Source organism: Mobula birostris, chromosome 13, assembly GCF_030028105.1.
Source record: "Mobula birostris isolate sMobBir1 chromosome 13, sMobBir1.hap1, whole genome shotgun sequence".
Classification (NCBI taxonomy): domain Eukaryota; kingdom Metazoa; phylum Chordata; class Chondrichthyes; order Myliobatiformes; family Myliobatidae; genus Mobula; species Mobula birostris.
In genome coordinates, this window is record NC_092382.1 from 22,556,639 (window position 1) to 22,575,691 (window position 19,053).

At 45.7% G+C, this 19,053-nt stretch overlaps 1 protein-coding gene across 1 annotated transcript in view; it reads right to left on the reverse strand.

The window, feature by feature from the left end:
* Nucleotides 1-19,053, reverse strand: part of LOC140208510 (uncharacterized) — a 64,991-nt gene that overhangs the window by 3,239 nt on the left and 42,699 nt on the right. Inside the window, exon 2 of the mRNA XM_072277233.1 lies at nt 18,215-18,741. Coding sequence (XP_072133334.1) covers nt 18,215-18,741 — 527 coding nt within the window. The remainder of the gene's footprint in view (nt 1-18,214; nt 18,742-19,053) is intronic.

Sequence of the window (19,053 nt, forward strand, 5' to 3'; positions counted from 1 at the left end):
CAATGGGTGTCGGACAACATTTCAGATGAGATCACTTGAGTTGCCAAGGTGTGATCTGGCATCACACTGTTACAGTGAGGTTCAATCCAGGTTGGAGAGAGAAATCATCTTCTAACTGGGCACAGAGCTGGTATCTGGAGTGACCAGCAAATTCTCTGATGCTCTTCCTGTCTCTATCAGAATGGGGCATTTCTGCCGTCTCCAATCTGTGACCTGGCTCAGTCTGACTCTCCCCATTGGTATTATTCCCTGTTCCCACTGAGCTGCATGGGTTCCTGGCCCCACAGTAACTGAAATACTCACACAAGTAGCCGGCAGTGCATTCCACGCACCCACCACTCTCTGTAAAAAAACTTACCCCTGTCATCCCCTCGGTATCTGATTCAAAGCACTGTAAAACTATACCCCCTCATGTTAGCCATTTCAGCCCTGGGAAAAAACCTCTGGCTATCTACATGATCAATGCCCTTTATCATCTTACACATCTAAGAAAGGCTCTAAACATAAAGAAAGAAATTATACATTGCTTTGAGGATTTGTTAGAAGTATACAAAATTATGAGGGTATAGATAGGGCAAATGCAAGCAGCTTTTTCCACCGAGGTTGGGTGAGACTACAACCAGAGGTCAGGGGTAAGTGGGGAAGTTGATAATTAAACAGGAACATTTGGAAAAGCTCTTTACTGAAATGGTTGTGAGAGTGCAGAATGAGATGCCAGCACAAGTGGTGAATATGAGCTCAGTTTCACCATTTAAAAGAAGTTTGGATGGGAGCCTGGATGGTAGGGGTCTGGAGGACGATGGTCCCAGTACAGGTAGTTGCATTAGACAGCTTGAATGATTTTTCAGCATTGACCAGATGGACCAAATAGCCTGTTTGTGTACTGAACTTCTCCATGTTTCTATGACAGAGAAGCTGGCCAAACTTGTCTGGAAGGGAAAAGGTAGGAGTGACAATGGAGCAGCAATGGCTGGAGCTTCTGGGAGCAATTCAGGAGCTCAGTGATCGATACATCCGAAAGATGTGGAAACATTGGAAAGGCAGGAGGACACAACCGTGGCTGAAATGAGAAACCAAAGCCAACATAAGAGCCAAAGAGAGGGCAAACAAAAGAGCAAAGACGATTGGGAAGCTTTTAGAAACCCACAGAAGACGACTAAAAAAAAGTCGGATGAGCTTGGGGTGGAATTATGATAATGTAGTCATTAATGAGTCTTGGTAGCACCCAACAGTCTGAGGCATTCAGAGGGACAAAATATTCGGGACCTCAATATCGCTTGAAAACCAAGGTTCCCAGCACCAGTTACCTTTCAACTTTTATTTTGGCAGACATGTACAAACTAGATACCTTCAAAATTTCACTTCTGAAGGCCTCCCACTTACCAAGTACTCCTTTGCCAGAAAACAGCCTGTCCCAAACCACACTTGTCAGATCCTTTCTGATACCATCAAAATTGACCTTTCTCCAATTTAGAATCTCAACCCCTGGTCCAGACCTTTCTTTTTCCATATTTACTTTGAATCTCATGGCATGATGATCACTAAATTCTGTCACCAGCCCTGGATCATTCCCTAACAGCTTATTGCACACTTCTACGTCGGGAATTCTACTTACTGATTAAGGGCACATTTGACAAACTCTAACCCATCTAGTCCTTTTACAGTATGGGAGTCCCAGTCAATATATGGAAAGTTAAAATCACTTACTGAATCAACCTTTGTTTCTTGGCATGGTCTGCGATCTCTCTACAAATTTGTTCCTCTAAATCCCTCAGACGTTGGGTGCAACCAAGTCCTAATTATGGCTACAATATCATAATTCCCTGTCCTGAGCTCATCTGGCTTTCCTACGATGCTTCTTGCATTGTGATATACACAGCACAGCACATTCATCGCACCATTCACAACACGCTGGAGGTACTCAGCAGGTCGGGCCGCATCCGTGGAAATGATCAGTTAACGTTTCCGGCCATAACCCTTCGTCAGGACTGAAGAGGGTAGGGGCAGAGACCCAATAAAGAAGGTGGCGGGAGGGTGGGGAGGAGAAGGCTCCAGGCTCAACCATTTGATTGCTGACTGTATCTGGTGTCTGAACAACATCTGACTGGTGTCAAGAAAACAACCTCCCCTCATTGTCACAAAACATGCATCATTGCTGTCGCAGTTTATGTTCCACTGGATGCTAATGCTAAAGTAGCCATGAAAGACCTCAGTGCTGCTATTAGCAAGCTGCAGACATTGCATCCAGATGGAGCTTTGACTGTCGCTGGGGACTTTAATCATTGTAACCTACGTACCGTGCTTCCAAGATTTTACCAAAATGTATTATGCACCACCACGTGGAATAAAACCTTAGACAATGTCTACACAAATGTGGCTGATGCTTACAAACTCACTACCCTCCCCCACCTGGGAAAGTCCGACCGTCTTTCATTGTTTCTGTTTCCCAAGTATAGCCCGGTCATTAACCATGTGAAACCCACAATGAAGACTATTAAGATCTGGCTGGAGGGGGCTGACTCTGCTCTTCAGCACCAATTCCAGCACACAGACTGGAGCATGTTTGCTGCCCATGCCACCACAGACTCTCAGATTAACATTGATTTATAAACCAACTCTGTCCTTGAGCACATCAACAAGTGTGTAGATAGAGAGACATCACTAAAACAAATAAAAGTTTTCCCCAATCAGAAACCATGGATGAACAGAGAGGTTCACCTCCCACTCAAAGCCAGAGATTCAGCCTTCAGGTCTGGAGACCAGGAGGCTTACAGCTCAGCCAGGGCCAACCTGAGGAGGGGAATCTCTCAGGCTAAACACATTTACAAACAGAGAATCGAGGAGCATTTCAACTCCTCTGACCCCCAGCCCATGTGGCATAGCATACAGGTCATTACAGACTTCAAACCTCCTAGTACTGTGCCCCCTTCCAGCTCTGCTACCCTCCCTGATGAGCTCAATTACTTCTACGCTCGCTTTGATCGAGGGAACAAGGAGGTCACCCTCAAAGCGGATCTCCCACCTGGTGAACTGTCTCTCTCACTTTCCACCTCTGATGTTTGTGGACCCTGAGCAGGGTGAATGTACGGAAGGCAGCTGGTCCGGATGGAATACCTGACCATGTGCTCAGAGTCTGTGCAGGGCCGTTGGCCGGGGTCTTCACGGACATTTTTAATCTGTCACTGGCCCGGGGTGTTGTCCCCACAAGCTTCAAGATCGCCACCATCGTGCCAGTGCCGAAGCATTCCACTGCCACGAGCCTGAATGATTTCCGCCCAGTTGCACTCACCCCCATCATTGCAAAGTGCTTTGAAAGACTGGTTCTGTCACATCTGAAATCCTGTCTGCCCACTACCCTGCACCCCCATCAATTTGCCTTTCACACCAACAGGTCAACAGAGGACACCATCTCCACGGCACTTCACTCTGCCCTGACCCACCTGGACAACCCCAACTCTTACGTCAGAATGAGGTTCATTGACTTTAGTTCGGCATTCAATTCTGTAAGCCCCTTCAAGCTGATCACCAAACTTCGCCAGCTTGCTATCAGCTCATCCCTCTGCAATTGGACCTTGGACTTTCTGACTAACAGACCCCAATCAGTTGAGTTAGACAACCTCTCCTCCTCCACTCTCACCCCGAACACCGGCGTGCCTCAGGGCTGTGTGCTGAGCCCTCTTCTGTACTCCCTGTTCACCTATGACTGCGTTCCTGTACATGGTTCTAACTCCATAATCAAGTTCGCAGATGACACCATGGTGGTTGGTCTGATCAGAGGGGATGACGAGACAGCCTACAGGGACGAGGTCCAGCACCTGGCCGCGTGGTGTGCCGACAGCAATCTGGCCTTTAACACCCAGAAGACCAAGGAGATCATTGTGGACTTCAGGCATGCTAGGAGCCACACTCACGTCCCCATCTACATCAACGGAACTGTAGTGGAGCGTGTATCAAGCTTCAAATTCCTTGGTGTCCACTTTTCCGAGGATCTCATCTGGTCCCTGAACTCCTCCATCCTGATCAAGAAGGCACAACAGCACCTTTACTTCCTGCGGAACAACAAGAAAGCTCACCTCTGTCCCAGGATATGACAGACTTTTACTGCTGTACCATTGAGAGCATACTCACCAACTACATCTCAGTGTGGTATGGCAATTGTCCTGTATCAGAGCGCAAAGCACTCCAGTGTGTGGTGAAGACTACCCAGCGGATTATCGACAGCCCATTGTCCACCATTGAGAACATCTACCATAAACGCTGCCTGGGTAGAGCGAAAAGAATTATCAAGGATACATCTCACCCTAACCATGGACTTTTTAACTCTCTTCCCATCAAGGAGGTGCTAAAGGAGCCTCCGCTCCCACACCAACAGGCACAGGAAGAGCTTCTTCCCTGAGGCTGTGACCCTGCTGAACCTCTCGTCACAGCGCTAAGCAGTATTGCATCCATATTGTACTGTCTCAGTACTTTTATATTTGTGTGCTGTAGCACTTTTTTATTCAGTTATTTTGTAAATAACACGATTCTTTGCATTTCTGGTCAGATGCTAACCACACTTCATTGGCTTTGTATCTGTACTTGGCACAATGACAATAAAGTTGAATCCAATCTAATCTAAAAAAAACAAAGGAGCTGATTGTGAACGACAGGAGGAATGGAGACAGGCTAATCCCGATTGACATCAATGGATCTGGGGTTGAGACAGTGAACTGCTTTAAGATCCTTGGCATAAACATCAGCGAGGACCTCACATGGTCTGTACATACCGGCTGTGTTGTGAAAAAAGCACAACAGTACCTTGCTCACCTCAGACGGCTGAAGAAGCTTGGGATTGAGTCCCAAATCCTAAGAACTTTCTACTGGAACACAACTGAGAGCATCCTGACTGGCTGCATCACTGCCTGGATGATCTGGAATTGATCCATTTCAAGTTCCAACTCCATAAAGTGCAGGGTTACAAGCTGCAGCTGGACGCACATCTTGTAGGTGAGGGCATAAGGGACAGTGGAGGTTCCGCCACCAATGTCCCCTCTAATTTGTAATGACCGGTCTGCACATAGAGCTTTAAGTTCTTCGGGGTAAATATCACAAATGACCTGACCTGGTCCAACCAGGCAGAGTTCACTGCCAAGAAGGCCCACCAGCACCTTTACTTCCTGAGAAAACTAAAGAAATTTGGCCTGTCCTCTAAAACCCTCACTAATTTTTATAGATGCACTGTAGAAAGCATTCTTCTAGGGTGCATCACAACCTGGTATGGAAGTTGTCCTGTCCTAGACCGAAAGAAGCTGCAGAAGATCGTGAACACGGCGCAGCGCATCACACAAACCAATCTTCTGTCCGTGGACTCAGTTTACACCGTACGCTGTCAGAGCAGTGCTGCCAGGATAATCAAGGACGCAACCCACCCAGCCAACAGACTTTTCATCCCTCTTCCCTCCAGGAGAAGGTTCAGGAGCTTGAAGACTCGTACGGCCAGATTTGGGAACAGCTTCTTTCCAACTGTGATAAGACTGCTGAATGGATCCTGACCCGGATCTGGGCTGTACTCTCCAAATATCTGGAGCAAGGACCTGCCTCTCGGTTTTTTTGCACTACCTTACTTCCCATTCTTCTATCTTCTATTTATGATTTATAATTTAAATTTTTAATATTTACTAATTTTAACTAATTTTAATATTTATAATATTTAATATTTGTAATCCAGGGAGTATGAAGCGGAGAATCAAATTTCGCTGTGATGATTATACATTCTACTACCAATTGTTTGGCGACAATAAAGTACAAAGTAAAGTAAATCTTGTACTGTTCATTCTTTTAACCAGTGACAACATGTGCACAGTGAATTTTATATAGAGAGGTATTCATTTTAACTGCTAGCAAATCACTGTCAGTAAGAACTTTGATCTCCTCTGGGTTTGATGGAGTTCATCTGCACTCTCACACAACCTATGTAGCAGGCCTGTAACGGGTAATGAAGGATTTTCTCGCCAGAGCTTTTGCACATTGTCCATATCTGATTTGCTTGCTAAATGACGCTTTAAAAAGTCAGATTTCAAACTATCACTCCACTTCTTCCCACTTTCAAATTCTCCAGCAACTTTTGCATCACCACAATACACACAGGTAACACCAGTTTCTGTATTGTACATAAATATTTCCCCTGAACCCTCCCCCAGGTGACTGACGGTGGTGAACTCAGTGATGGCAATGCCAATGAATATGAAGGGAAGGGCAGTAGTCTCTCTCATTGGAGTCTGGCACATTTGTGATGTGAAAGATACTTGTTGCCCAGGGCAAAGGTGTTTGATATCATTATGTACCCAGAGAGAGTGGGACAAAACATGTTCTCACGGGTAGAAAAGTCCAGAACAAGAGGAGGTGGAACAAGCAACAGACACAAAATGCTGGGGGAACTCAGCAGGCCAGGCAGCATCTATGGAAAAGAGTACTAATGCTGAGTTCCTCCAGCAATTTGTGTGTGTTGCTCGGATTTCCAGCATCTGCAGATTTTCTCTGGTTTGTGACTGGAGGCAGAACAAAGGTGATTTTCACAACAGCTGATGTAAAAGATTTTGTTCCCTTTCTCCGAGTTCCCGATCCTTGCATTTAGACAGCTGGAGCTCAGCTCTGTCTGAGAGACCCATCGGTTCCCATTCCCTCATCAGCCGGAAGCTCCCCGGGGCCCGTGTACGGATGGTGGGGCTGAGAGAGAGGGAAGAGAGCAGGACTGTCCCGGGATTGCGGGTCACGGAGTCCGGAGTCACAGCAACTACCCGAAGTCGGTGTTGAAAACGCCGCCCGGTGAGACCCCCAACCCGGAGACCCCTTCTCACCTCAACCGATCATCCGGGGCCTTTTGTGCCCCGCGCGCTGGTGAGCTCGAGCTTGGTCGGTTTAACGGCCGGGCTACTGATCACGTGACCAGCCCCTCCCCACCGCTGTCAACAGAGTCACGCACTGCGCTATTCCCAATGGTGCGAGGCGATGTCAATCACTGCTTCCAACCAATAGCGGAGGCGGACCAGCCGAGAGGGCGTTACCCCCGCTGACTCCGTCTCCCGAACTTTCCGTCACGGCGGGACAACCGTCAAAGTAAATGTCCGCTTTCTGATTTATTTCCATTTCCCTCCGAGGGAAGTTGGGGCGTTTGTGAAGCGTCTCCTGCGGCCGGAGTCTGATGTGTCGCTGAGAGGTAGGAGGAGACCGCTCGGCCCGTCGGTTTGATGCCGGTTCCCCGGGGAGGGAGAGGATGAAGACGGTGAGAGAGGGGGCGGACAGGATGTTTGTCCCGGTGGGGACAGGAGGGGCTCATCTGTGGAAATGTCTGAGCCCACGGTGGTGGCGATTCACCACATTGGGGGGCAAACACCGGCAGACTGTTGCCCTGCAAGCGGGGCCAATGGTCCGGGCAAAGTGACAATTATTTGTGTTTTGTTGAGACTGTACCGGGAATATGGTGTAAAATCCCGCTCCCCACACTAACACGGGTCACACAGACCAAAGAACAAACTGCCGGAGGAACTCAGTGGGTCGGGCAGCATCTGTGGAGGGAAATGGACCGTCAACATTTCGGGCCGAGACCCTCCCTCTGGACTGAGAGTGGACGGGAAATAGTCCGAGAAAAGAGGTGAGGGGTGGGGATGGGGCAAGAGCTGGGGAGTGAGAGGTGGATCCAGGTGAGGGGGAGGTGGGAAGGTGGAAATAGTGACGGGGGTGGGAGGTGAGTGGTTGGGGCAACACGGGGCTGCAGAAGATGGAAATTAATTCCATAGAGGATTAACAAAGAGGTTAGAGAGTATTTGTTATAGAGAGTGCAATGAAGATTCACCAGACTGATCCCTGGAGTGGTGGGTCATCATATGAAGAAAGATCAAATGCGATAACCCTTTCATTTAGAGAATCGAGGACTGAGAGGTGAACACATTGAAATGCACAAAATCATTACCGGCTGAACCAGGGATCCCAGTCTCTGAAAAAGGGGGTGGACTGTCCGGGACTGAGATGAGGGGAAATGTCTCCACTCCGAGGGTGGTGAATGTCTGTAAATCCCCACCACAGAGGCCGGTGAAGACTTGGTGATCATCCTCACATAAAACAGAGGCCGGCAGATGTGTGGAGACCGAAGGGATCGAGGAAATGAGGATCGTGCAGAAACATGTGGCTGAGATGGGAGAGCAGCCATCATCTTGTTGATGGTTAGAGGGGCTGAATGGCCACCTCCTGCTGTTTCTCACCTGATGTTTCAGTGTTCCTGTCCAGTGAGGCTGGAGAAATGTGAATAGAAATTATTGTTTATACACATGGATGGATTTAAATGAAACCTGCACATTACCGTTTTGGGTCTGAATTGTGTGTTGGACCGGGATGGGAATCGAGCCTGTGACTCTCTGACCTGGGGGTGGAGGGAAAGGGACAGGGAAGATCTGGAGGAAGAAGTAAAAATGTATCTTGTGTGAATATGGAATAATGTGGGAAATGCAGAGGATGGGTCGGGCAGCGTGTGAGGGGCAAGGAGCAGAGTCACCGGTTCAGGTGGGAGACCCTCCACCCGTCACGTGATCCCATTTCCTGTTCACGTTTTTCCACAAATCTGCAGCATCTGCCGGTCACTGCTCTAAGTGTCTGTGTAGCTTCATCTTTCGTCCATTCAGACAAGTCAGTGAGATCCGGATCTGTCACGTCCTCTCGTTGTGGGTGGACAATGATTTTTTCTGCAATATTTTCAGCATGTTTCTATATAACCACATAACAATTACAGCATGGAAACAGGCCATCTCGACCCTTCTAGTCCGTGCCGAATGCTTACTCTCACCTCGTCCCAGGCCTTTGCCCATAACCACTGGGCTGAGGCCTGGGACTAGGCCTCATTCCACTGTTTTTACCTGCTGAAGGGCAGCCAATGTTTCTGGATGTATGACCCATTTATGTGAGAATTTAGCCTTTTGTATTTATCTGAGCTTTTCATAAGTTAAGTTAGAGTTTAGTACAGTTTTGCTAAGCTTCACTCCAGAATTTCCAAAGCAATAACCCATTCGGTCAAATAGTCCCACACAATTAAAATAGTTTATTACATTTTTTAATTTTGTACTACTTATATAATTTAACTATTTAATATGTATGTTCTTATTTTAAATCACAATGGTTAAAATCTATTGTTATGAATTAGGTTCTATTGCTGCCGCAGAGACAACAAATTACATGACATCTGCCGGTGCTATTAAACCTGATTCTGATAATTGGTCTGGGAGACCCACCACCAGTCACCTGATCCCAGTTACCGCAGATCGTAATGTGAGATTGAAGCCTTTTCTATTTCTTCGTGTTCCTCAGTTCAGTTAAGTTTCCTTCTGTGGTTCCAAAGCAGAAGCTCAGTCTGTCTAATATTTCCACACAATTAAAATGGGGAATTTGCTTATTCTTATCACGTACTGAGCTACAGTGAAAATCTTGCCTGACGTACCATCCACACAGATCAATACATTACAACAGTACATTGAGCTGATATATGACAAAACAATAACTGTAACAAAGCATTATGGCTGCAGAGAAAGTGCAGTGCAGATAGACGTATGGTGCAGGGTCACGTCGAGTTACATTGTGAGGTCGAGTCCATTTTATTGGACTGGAGACCATTAATTTGGCTGACAACCGCAGACAGGAAGCTGTCCATGAGCCTGGTGGTATGCGCTTTAAGGCTTTTGTATCTCTTCCCCGATGGGGGATTGGGTTTGCAGCAATAATGTCCAAAGTTGTGGGCATCTTTGAGTACACGGCCTGCTTTCCCGAGGCAGGGGAAGTGTAGGAAGAGTCCATAGAGGGGAGGCTTGTTTCTATGATGTTTCCAGATGAGACCAAAGTTCTCTGCAGTTCCTTGCAGTCATGGGCAGAGCTTTAGCCATACGAAGGCGTGAAGTATCGACAAGAAGCTCAGAGACCTCGGCCTTCACCCTGCCTTGTGCAGCTGGATCCTGGACTTCCTGTCAGATGACGGACAGGTGGTAAGAGTGGGCTCCCTCACCTCTGTCTCTCTGACCCTCAGCACACATGCCCCACAGGGTTGTCTCCTTGGCCCCCTCCTTTACTCTCTGTGCACCCATAACTTGTGTCGTCACCCACAGCTCCAATCTGTTAATTAAATTTGCTGACAACACTACATCGATTGGCCTAATCCCAAATAACAACTTTCAATCAATCAAAAGCTTCCTGACAAGGCTCGGTCCAAACAACTTTTTCACCCTTCTTCAGGAGATTAGTCAGAGGAAGAGCGATATCAGCAAAGTTCTTACACAACTTACGATAATATCCAACCATTCCCAGAAACCTTTCAAGAGCCTTCTTACCAGTCTGTCACAAAAACTGTGGGTCAACTGTCTAAGAAAAATAACAAGATGGCTTGAGTGGCAAAAATAGATTGTGGTGATTTATTTACAAAGATAGTGGAGAAACAAAAACTTGGATGTCCACATCAAAACAAGAAATTAAAAAAAAACTATATATATATATATACAGCTTGCAATTGTCACCTGTCCGGTTAACAGCCACCCTCAGACTAAACAAAAAAAGAACCCAAAGCCTTGGTAACCCAAGGCTTACAACAGCTAAGCCAATCCCCCTAGACCAACCTGAAGCTAATTGACTCAATTATCTTCCATTTCACACAATCTGAAACTCTACCACCAGTTCTCACAATAAACGCATATACTTCATCATAGGATTCACCATTTCCCGGTTAAGTAACTTGTATAAACCCCAAAACTTTACCACAAGATGAGTAATTAGGTAACATAACCCTTGTCCCAGGTAAAGATGGTATCCTCCACCATCGGCACACCTGTGCAGGTTGCTGCTGCCTCTATATAAAACAGCTCTATGCAGCAGCTCTGTTTCAGACCCAGTGACTGTGGAGGAGAGAGACGTCAGATTATCATGACACTTCGGCAAAACACTTACTGGAAAGATGAATATGAATAAATTGACCTGAGATAATAAAACTGTGACATAGTGTGTTTCTTTTTTTCATACCTATTACTGCTGGGGATGAGTGTAAAATTGTGACTGTTGATTTATTGTGACGTGTGCACTCACCACAATAACAAAGGGGAATAATGTGCGTGGATGACCCTTTGGGTGTTTTACCGAGTGTGCCATGAGACGTCTGTGATCAGTGATGGGCCTTCGTCACACAGTCAGAATAGGAACTTCAGAAATTGCCTGGATTTTGCCTGCACAGGAGCCAACTTGCCTTGACCTACAACACAGCCAAGACAGATCACAGTGGCGTGGCCAAGTTCACTCTCAGCTAAGTCAGCTGTAAGGTTGGCCCTGGAAAGCCTGTCAAACAGCTCTTCTACTACAGAGTTATGCTCTTCCCAAGTGTCACTCCCTGTGACTAAGTCATCAATATAGGCATCTGTGTGTCCTAACCCTTGAACTGCAGAATCAATCATTCTCTGGAATGTTCCTGGAGCATATTTCATTCCAAATAGCGAAACATTGTATTCATACAACCCAGAAGGTGTCACAAATGCAGAAATTTCTCTACCTCAGTCCGTCAATGGAACACACCAATACACTTTCACAGATCAATCTTTGTAAGAAATTGCCTTTTCCAACCCTATCGATACAATCATCCACCCTAGGGATAGGATAGGCATCTGTTTTTGTTACTGCATTTACCTTCCTATAATCAGTGCAAAATCTAACACTACCATCAGGTTTGGGCACAATAACGCAGGGTGAGCTCCAATCTGATGTTGAAGGCCTAATAATACCATTTTTCAGCATATATTCAATTTCTTGCTCAGCCAATTTACACTTTTCTATGTTCATGTGATATGGGTGTTGTTTAATCGGTTTGGCTTGACCAATATCTACGTCATGTACTGCAACCGTGGTTTGCTTGGGAACATTGGGAAATAAAACTTTAAACCTCAGAATTAATTCCTTCAGCTGTTGTTGTTGCTTTGGCTGCAGATGAGCCAACCTGTTGTCCACGTTTTTGAGAACAACCGAGTTCATTAGCCTAACTGGGACCATGTTTGGCTTGTGAAAAGTCTCAGATGAGTCAATTGTTTCATTCTCAGGGCTGTCAGATTTATATGTTTGACAACACTCACCGATGGTGCCTGCTTGTCAGAATAAGGCTTTATCATATTGATGTGAACCACCTGTGTTAGTTTACATCAGTCGTGTGTTTTAATAACATAATTCACATCATTAATTTGAGAGACTATTTCATACAGTCCATTGAATTTCACCTGAAGTGGATTCGTCAACATTGGAGATAAGGCAAGCACATTATCCCCCACCATATATTTTCTTTTGTTTTGGTCTGCTTATCAAACCAACACTTCATTTTGTTTTGAGAAATCTTTACGTTTTGTCTCGCTAGACGACAGGCTTGGTGTAGTTTATTTCTGAACTTCAAAACATAGTCTAACAAGTTAACATGTACATCCCCATCAATCCACTGTTCCTTTAACAAGGTCAAAGGTCCCCTCACTCTATGACCAAATACAAGTTCAAATGGACTAAAGCCCAGTGACTCCTGTACCAACTCTTTTAAGCCTGATTTATACTTGTGCGTCAAGTGTACGCCATCGGCACTACGTACCCTACGCCATACCCACGGTGTACCTTACGCCGTAGGGTGACGTGCACCTCCTCTAAAAAGTAACTCACGCGTCGCGGCGACGCAGAGCGCAACAACTGTGATTGGTCCGCTTGGTAGCATCGCATTTCTGGTTGCTTTTGTCTGCCATGTCTGTACACTGATGCAAAATAAATGGTTGGAGACAATGAACCGAATCGTCAAGTCTACCTGCCAACATCCGAAAATCTTTGAAATGCATTTCCTTGTCCATGTCTCTCATGAAAAAGTTCAACAGTGTCAGAGAAACCCCACCACCAACTTGCATTTTGGTGGCGAAGTGCAAAGCGATGCAGACACAGCTACGCATGCTCGCTACGGCGTAGGGCTACGCAAAAATTAAATTGGGCCTACGGTGTAGGATACGGCATATCCCGAACGCACAAGTATAAATCAACCTTTACTGCGAACAAAAGCAAATGTATTCCTTCACCCCAGTCTTTTCCATTTTCAACACAGTATGTCTTAATCATTGTTTTGACAGTAGAATTAAATCTTTCTAAAGCCCCTTGTGATTCTGGATGGTACGCAGACGACGTAATTTGTTTAGCTCCCAGTTCATAAACTACCTGCTGGAATAATCCAGATGTAAAATTACTTCCTTGATCAGACTGGATTTCTTTAGGCAAACCAAATAAAGTAAAAAAAAAACTTAAGAGCCTTCGTCACAGTCTTAGCTTTAATATTTCTGAGAGGTATTGCCTCTGGGAATCTGGATGCAGTACACATAATAGTTAGCAAATACTGATGGACAGCTTTAGTCTTTGGCAATGGGCCAACACAATCCACTATAACTTTGGAACAGGGTTCTCTGAATGCAGGTATAGGCCGGAGTGGGGCCACTGGGGTGACCTGATTAGGTTTACCCACAACTTGACAAGTGTGACAGGTTCTGCAAAAGGTCACAACATCTTTCCTCAAATTAGGCCAGAAAAATTCTCTCATAATCCTGTTTACAGTTTTATTCACTCCATAATGGCCATCTAAGGGCATAGTGTGGGCCAAAGTTAAAATTTCAGTCCTATAAACTTTAGGAACTACAACTTGGTGAATAATTGTCCATTCCTCACTCGCAGGTATAGCAGGTGGCCTCCACTTCCTCATTAACACTCCATCCTTGAGATAATACCCTACTGACATTTTCTTAATCTCATCATCTGAGAGAGATGTTTCTTATAAAGCTTCAATCTCAGGGTCTCGGTCCTGTTCTGCTATAAACTCCTTCCTAGACAGGGATAAATCTTTCTCATCAGACTTACTACCTGAATCCTGTTGAAACAATGAAGGCAGAAAATTCCCTGACAAGTCATCATAACCTGAATCCCGATTTTGGCTATCTTGGGTATCAGAATCGTGCTGCACAGAACCGTCTGCATTAGCAGACTTTTTCGCCGTACTTCGAGTTACTGTGCAGGAAGGATAAATGTTAAAATCCGTCTGTGGGTCGTCAGTGGTTGGCTTAGCTGGCAACTGCACTGCAGGAACAACATTACCATCTGCCAGGTCATTCTCTGACAGCAAAGTAACATCTTCCACTGGTAAACTGGAGCATAATCCAATTTTAACAGGTCCCAAAACCAACCCTGACTGTAAAATTACCCTGTGCAATGGCACAGAAAGCATGCCACCCCCAATGCCTTTAATAAGATTTACCTCACCAATGTTAGTCTCACCACCAAACTTTAGAAGGCTGTCTAACATAAGTGACTGAGAAGCCCCAGTTTCTCGAAGAATTTTCACTGGTACCGGTGTTGACCCTTCCAATACTAATACAAACCCATCTGACATAAAATGATCGAATCTCTTCTTAACTCGGTCAGACCTCTCAGTCCTTAACTGAGCCGCAACAAAATGTTCAGAACTCTGTGGGTTTATAGGTGCTTCAACATACTGATCACAGGCATTTGGGACTGCCTCCTTTTCCTTTTTCTTCTTCAGGACAGGACAATTAGCCATCATGACCAGCTTTCTGACAATAGTAACAAGAGAGACCAGAATATTTCTCCTTCAACTGCTTCCCTTCATTCTTACCTTATTACTAATCCCAACTTTAATTTCTGGTTTACCCTAGTTATCCCTGCTACTCTTTTGGAAGCTCTTATTCGGGGTAAGCTTAACGTTATGAGTTAAAGCAAACTCATCTGCTAATCTAGCAGACTCCTGCAAAGTGGCAGCATCCTTTTCATCTAAATCTAAATCAAGGGTGCATCTTTTGAATTCTTCAATTAAAACCAACTCTTTCAGGCTGTTGAAATCATCATTTACATTTTTATATGTGCACCAGCGGTCAAAACACAAACTTCTCATAAGCAAATTTCATATAAATCTAGTTCAGAGATTTCCTCAAATGTCTAGACTTTTGCCTGTATGCTTCTGGGACCAACTAATAAGCTTTGAGCACAGCCTCTTTCACTGTGTCATAATCAGCTGCTTCATCAACTGTCAAAGCAGAATAGGCTCACTGAGCCTTCCCCTTAATTACACTTTGTAAGAGAATGGGCCAACCCTCTTTTCACTACTTTAAACCCTGAGCAACCTTCTCAAAATGCTGAAAGTATTTATCAACCTCTGCCTCGTCAAATGGGGGTACCAATTTAACTTCCCGACTGGCCTCAAACTTATCACCAGAGTCTCACGCTAGACCTCTTTGCTGCAATCTCTCTATCTTTTTCAGTTTGAACATCCTCTACCTTTCTGCTTCCTCCCTGTTTTTCTGCCTCTTCTCTCTGTTTTCCTGCCTCAAACTGCCTCTGCCTTTCCACAACCTCCATCTTTATTTTTTCTAACTTGTACGGGAGCTCAAGCTCACTAGGTTTACTTTCAGGAAACACCTCCAACTCTTCCACTTTAAACACACCCTCAGATACATAATACTCAGCTATTATCCTCTGCATCTGTGACCTCCTCATTGTCAATTTCATCTTAGCAAGTTTTAACCTTTTAGCAATACTCAATAGTTCAATCCTTCTGGCGTCCTCTAATGCCTCAGAGGTTGGCGCTTCCAGACATGTATCAACATCCATTGCTTCTCATTTTCTACACACAAGTAAATCAAAAGGGATTTCACCAATGAAATCGATAAGTAATCTATACGGCCCCAAATCTGTTCATATCCAGGATGCAGGCCCCAATTTTTTTATGAACCCTAACACTTTAAAAATGAACCAGCAGCAATAGACTACACCTGGAGTCTGGTTTTGATGTTAAAACCACTATCTTTATTAGTATCTACTTCTAATATAATAACTTAAGCAAGATAGGTAGTGGTGGAGGGAGTACATTCAGATTGGAGGATTGTGACTACTGGTGTCCCACAAGGATCTGTTCTGGGACCTCTACTTTTCATGATTTTTATTAACAACCTGGAGGTTGGGGTAGAAGGGTGGGTTGGCAAGTTTGCAGACGACACAAAGGTTGGTGGTGTTGTAGATAGTGTAGAGGATTGTCAAAGATTGCAGAGAGACATTGATAGGATGCAGAAGTGGGCTGAGAAGTGGCAGATGGAGTTCAACCCGGAGAAGTGTGAGGTGGTACACTTTGGAAGGACAAACTCCAAGGCAGAGTACAAAGTAAATGGCAGGATACTTGGTAGTGTGGAGGAGCAGAGGGATCTCAAGGTACATGTCCACAGATCCCTGAAAGTTGCCTCACAGGTGGATAGGGTAGTTAAGAAAGCTTATGGGGTGTTAGCTTTCATAAGTCGAGGGATAGAGTTTAAGAGTTGCGATGTAATGATGCAGCTCTATAAAACTCTGGTTCGGCCACACTTGGAGTACTGTGTCCAGTTCTGGTCACCTCACTATAGGAAGGATGTGGAAGCATTGGAAAGGGTACAGAGGAGATTTACCAGGATGCTGCCTGGTTTAGAGAGTATGCATTATGATCAGAGATTAAGGGAGCTAGGGCTTTACTCTTTGGAGAGAAGGAGGATGAGAGGAGACATGACAGAGGTGTACAAGATAATAAGAGGAATAGATAGAGTGGATAGCCAGCGCCTCTTCCCCAGGGCACCACTGCTCAATACAAGAGGACATGGCTTTAAGGTAAGGGGTGGGAAGTTCACGGGGGATATTAGAGGAAGGTTTTTTACTCAGAGAGTGGTTGGTGTGTGGAATGCACTGCCTGAGTCAGTGGTGGAGGCAGATACACTAGTGAAGTTTAAGAGACTACTAGACAGATATATGGAGGAATTTAAGGTGGGGGCTTATATGGAAGGCAGGGTTTGAGGGTCGGCACAACATTGTGGGCCGAAGGGCCTGTACTGTGCTGTACTATTCTATGTTCTATAAACAATAGTTAACAGTGGTATGTGTATATATGTGTGTAAATATAACTCCCACCCTACTGAGCTCGGGGGAAACAAGGCTTGGAGTCTTGAGACGGTAAAGTATGAAAGTTCAGCTCAATCACAGAATAGGTGATGAGAGAGAGATATTTGTAATCCAGGGTAAATGTTGAGAGAAGGCAATTATGTCAAATTCCACAGTTTCCACGGTGGTAAAACGAGAGAACAGTTGCTGTAGAATTTATCCATCGTTGTTCCAAATCCACATACGAATTATCACCAAAAGTGACTTGTCACAAGGGGTATCATCTTCAAGTGAATTACCACACCACACCCAGGCAAGGGTTAACACATAAGTGGTCTTCACAGGATACCCCAAATCCGATCCACTCCTATAGATCAAACGAGGTGACAACCACACATTCAACGTATGCTGAATCGATAATTAACCCAACCTTGTGGGCAGAGGGAAGTTCTAAACAGTGACCCTTGGCCACTCGTTCCCTTGTTTTGAACCTTCCATTTTTCCTCCTTCATCTCTGTCTGACTCTGAGTGTCTGTGTCCTCGGTTAAAACTAAACAAGCTGCGAGTGATGTGAACAAGATGCAAGTCAGACTGATTCGCCTTAATCTCTCTCCCTCTTAAAATGACAGCCCACAGCAAATGAAACCTAGGGATTCATAACAACGGTCACTGCCCATTGTGAACTGACTGATGTGCCAGTAGTTGGAATGACTGAGTGAATCCCTTCCCACATTCTTTGCAGGTGAATGGCTTCTCCCCAGTGTGAACTCGCTGATGTCTCTGTAGGGTGGATGATCGAGTGAATCTCTTCCCACATTCCGAGCAGGTGAACGGCTTCTCCCCAGTGTGAACTCGCTGATGTATCATTAGGGCAGAAGAGTGAGTGAATCCCTTCTCACAGACCGAGCAGGTGAATGGCTTCTCTCCAGTGTGAACTCGCTGATGACTCTGTAGGTTGGATGACTGAGTGAATCCCTTCCCACAGACTGAGCAGGTGAACGGCTTCTCCCCAGTGTGAACTCGCTGATGAATCTGTAGGTCGGATGACCGAGTGAATCTATTCCCACATACAGAGCAGGGAAACGGCTTCTCCCCAGTGTGAACTCGTTGATGACTCTGTAGGTCGCATGACCGAGTGAATCCCTTCCTACAGACTGAGCAGGTGAATGGCTTCTCCCCAGTGTGAACTCGCTGATGACTCTGTAGGTTGGATAACTGAGTGAATCTCTTCCCACATTCTGTGCAGGTGAACGGCTTCTCCCCAGTGTGAACTCGCTGATGACTCCGTAGGTGGGATGACTCAGAGAATCTCTTCCCACATTCTGAGCAGGTGAACGGCTTCTCCCCAGTGTGAACTCGCTGATGACACTGTAGGTGGGACGACCGACTGAATCTCTTCTGACAGACTAAGCAGGTGAACGGCTTCTCCCCAGTGTGAACTCGCTGATGTAACAGTAGGGTGGATGACTGAGTGAATCTCTTCCCACAGACTGAGCAGGTGAACGGCTTCTCCCCAGTGTGAACTCGCTGATGACTCTGTAGGTGGGATGACCGAGTGAATCTCTTCCCACATACTGAGCAGGTGAACGGCTTCTCCCCAGTGTGAACTCGCTGATGTACCAGTAGGGTGGAAGACTGAGTGAATCTCTTCCCACAGACTGAGCAGGTGAACGGCTTCTCCCCAGTGTGAACTCGCTGATGACTCTGTAGGTGGGATGACCGAGTGAATCTCTTCCCACAGTCTGAGCAGGTGAACGTCCACTCCCCGGTGTGAACACACTGGTGAGCCATTAGGTCAAATGACTGAGTGAATCCTTTCCCAGAAATTCAGCAGATGACCAGCATCTACCCGGTGTGAACTGACTGGTGTGTCCACAGGTGAGACGACTGACTGAATCCTTTCTCACACACAGAACAGGTGAAAGGCCTTGCCCAGTGTGAACTTGCTGATGTACTTTCAATTGAGATGACCGAGTGAATCGATTCCCACTGTTTGAGCAGGTGAATGGCCTTTCTCCTGTGTAGAATGACGACTGTGCCAGTCTGTCAGATGATCAAGTGAATCCCTCCCCACTGTCTGAGCAGGAAGGA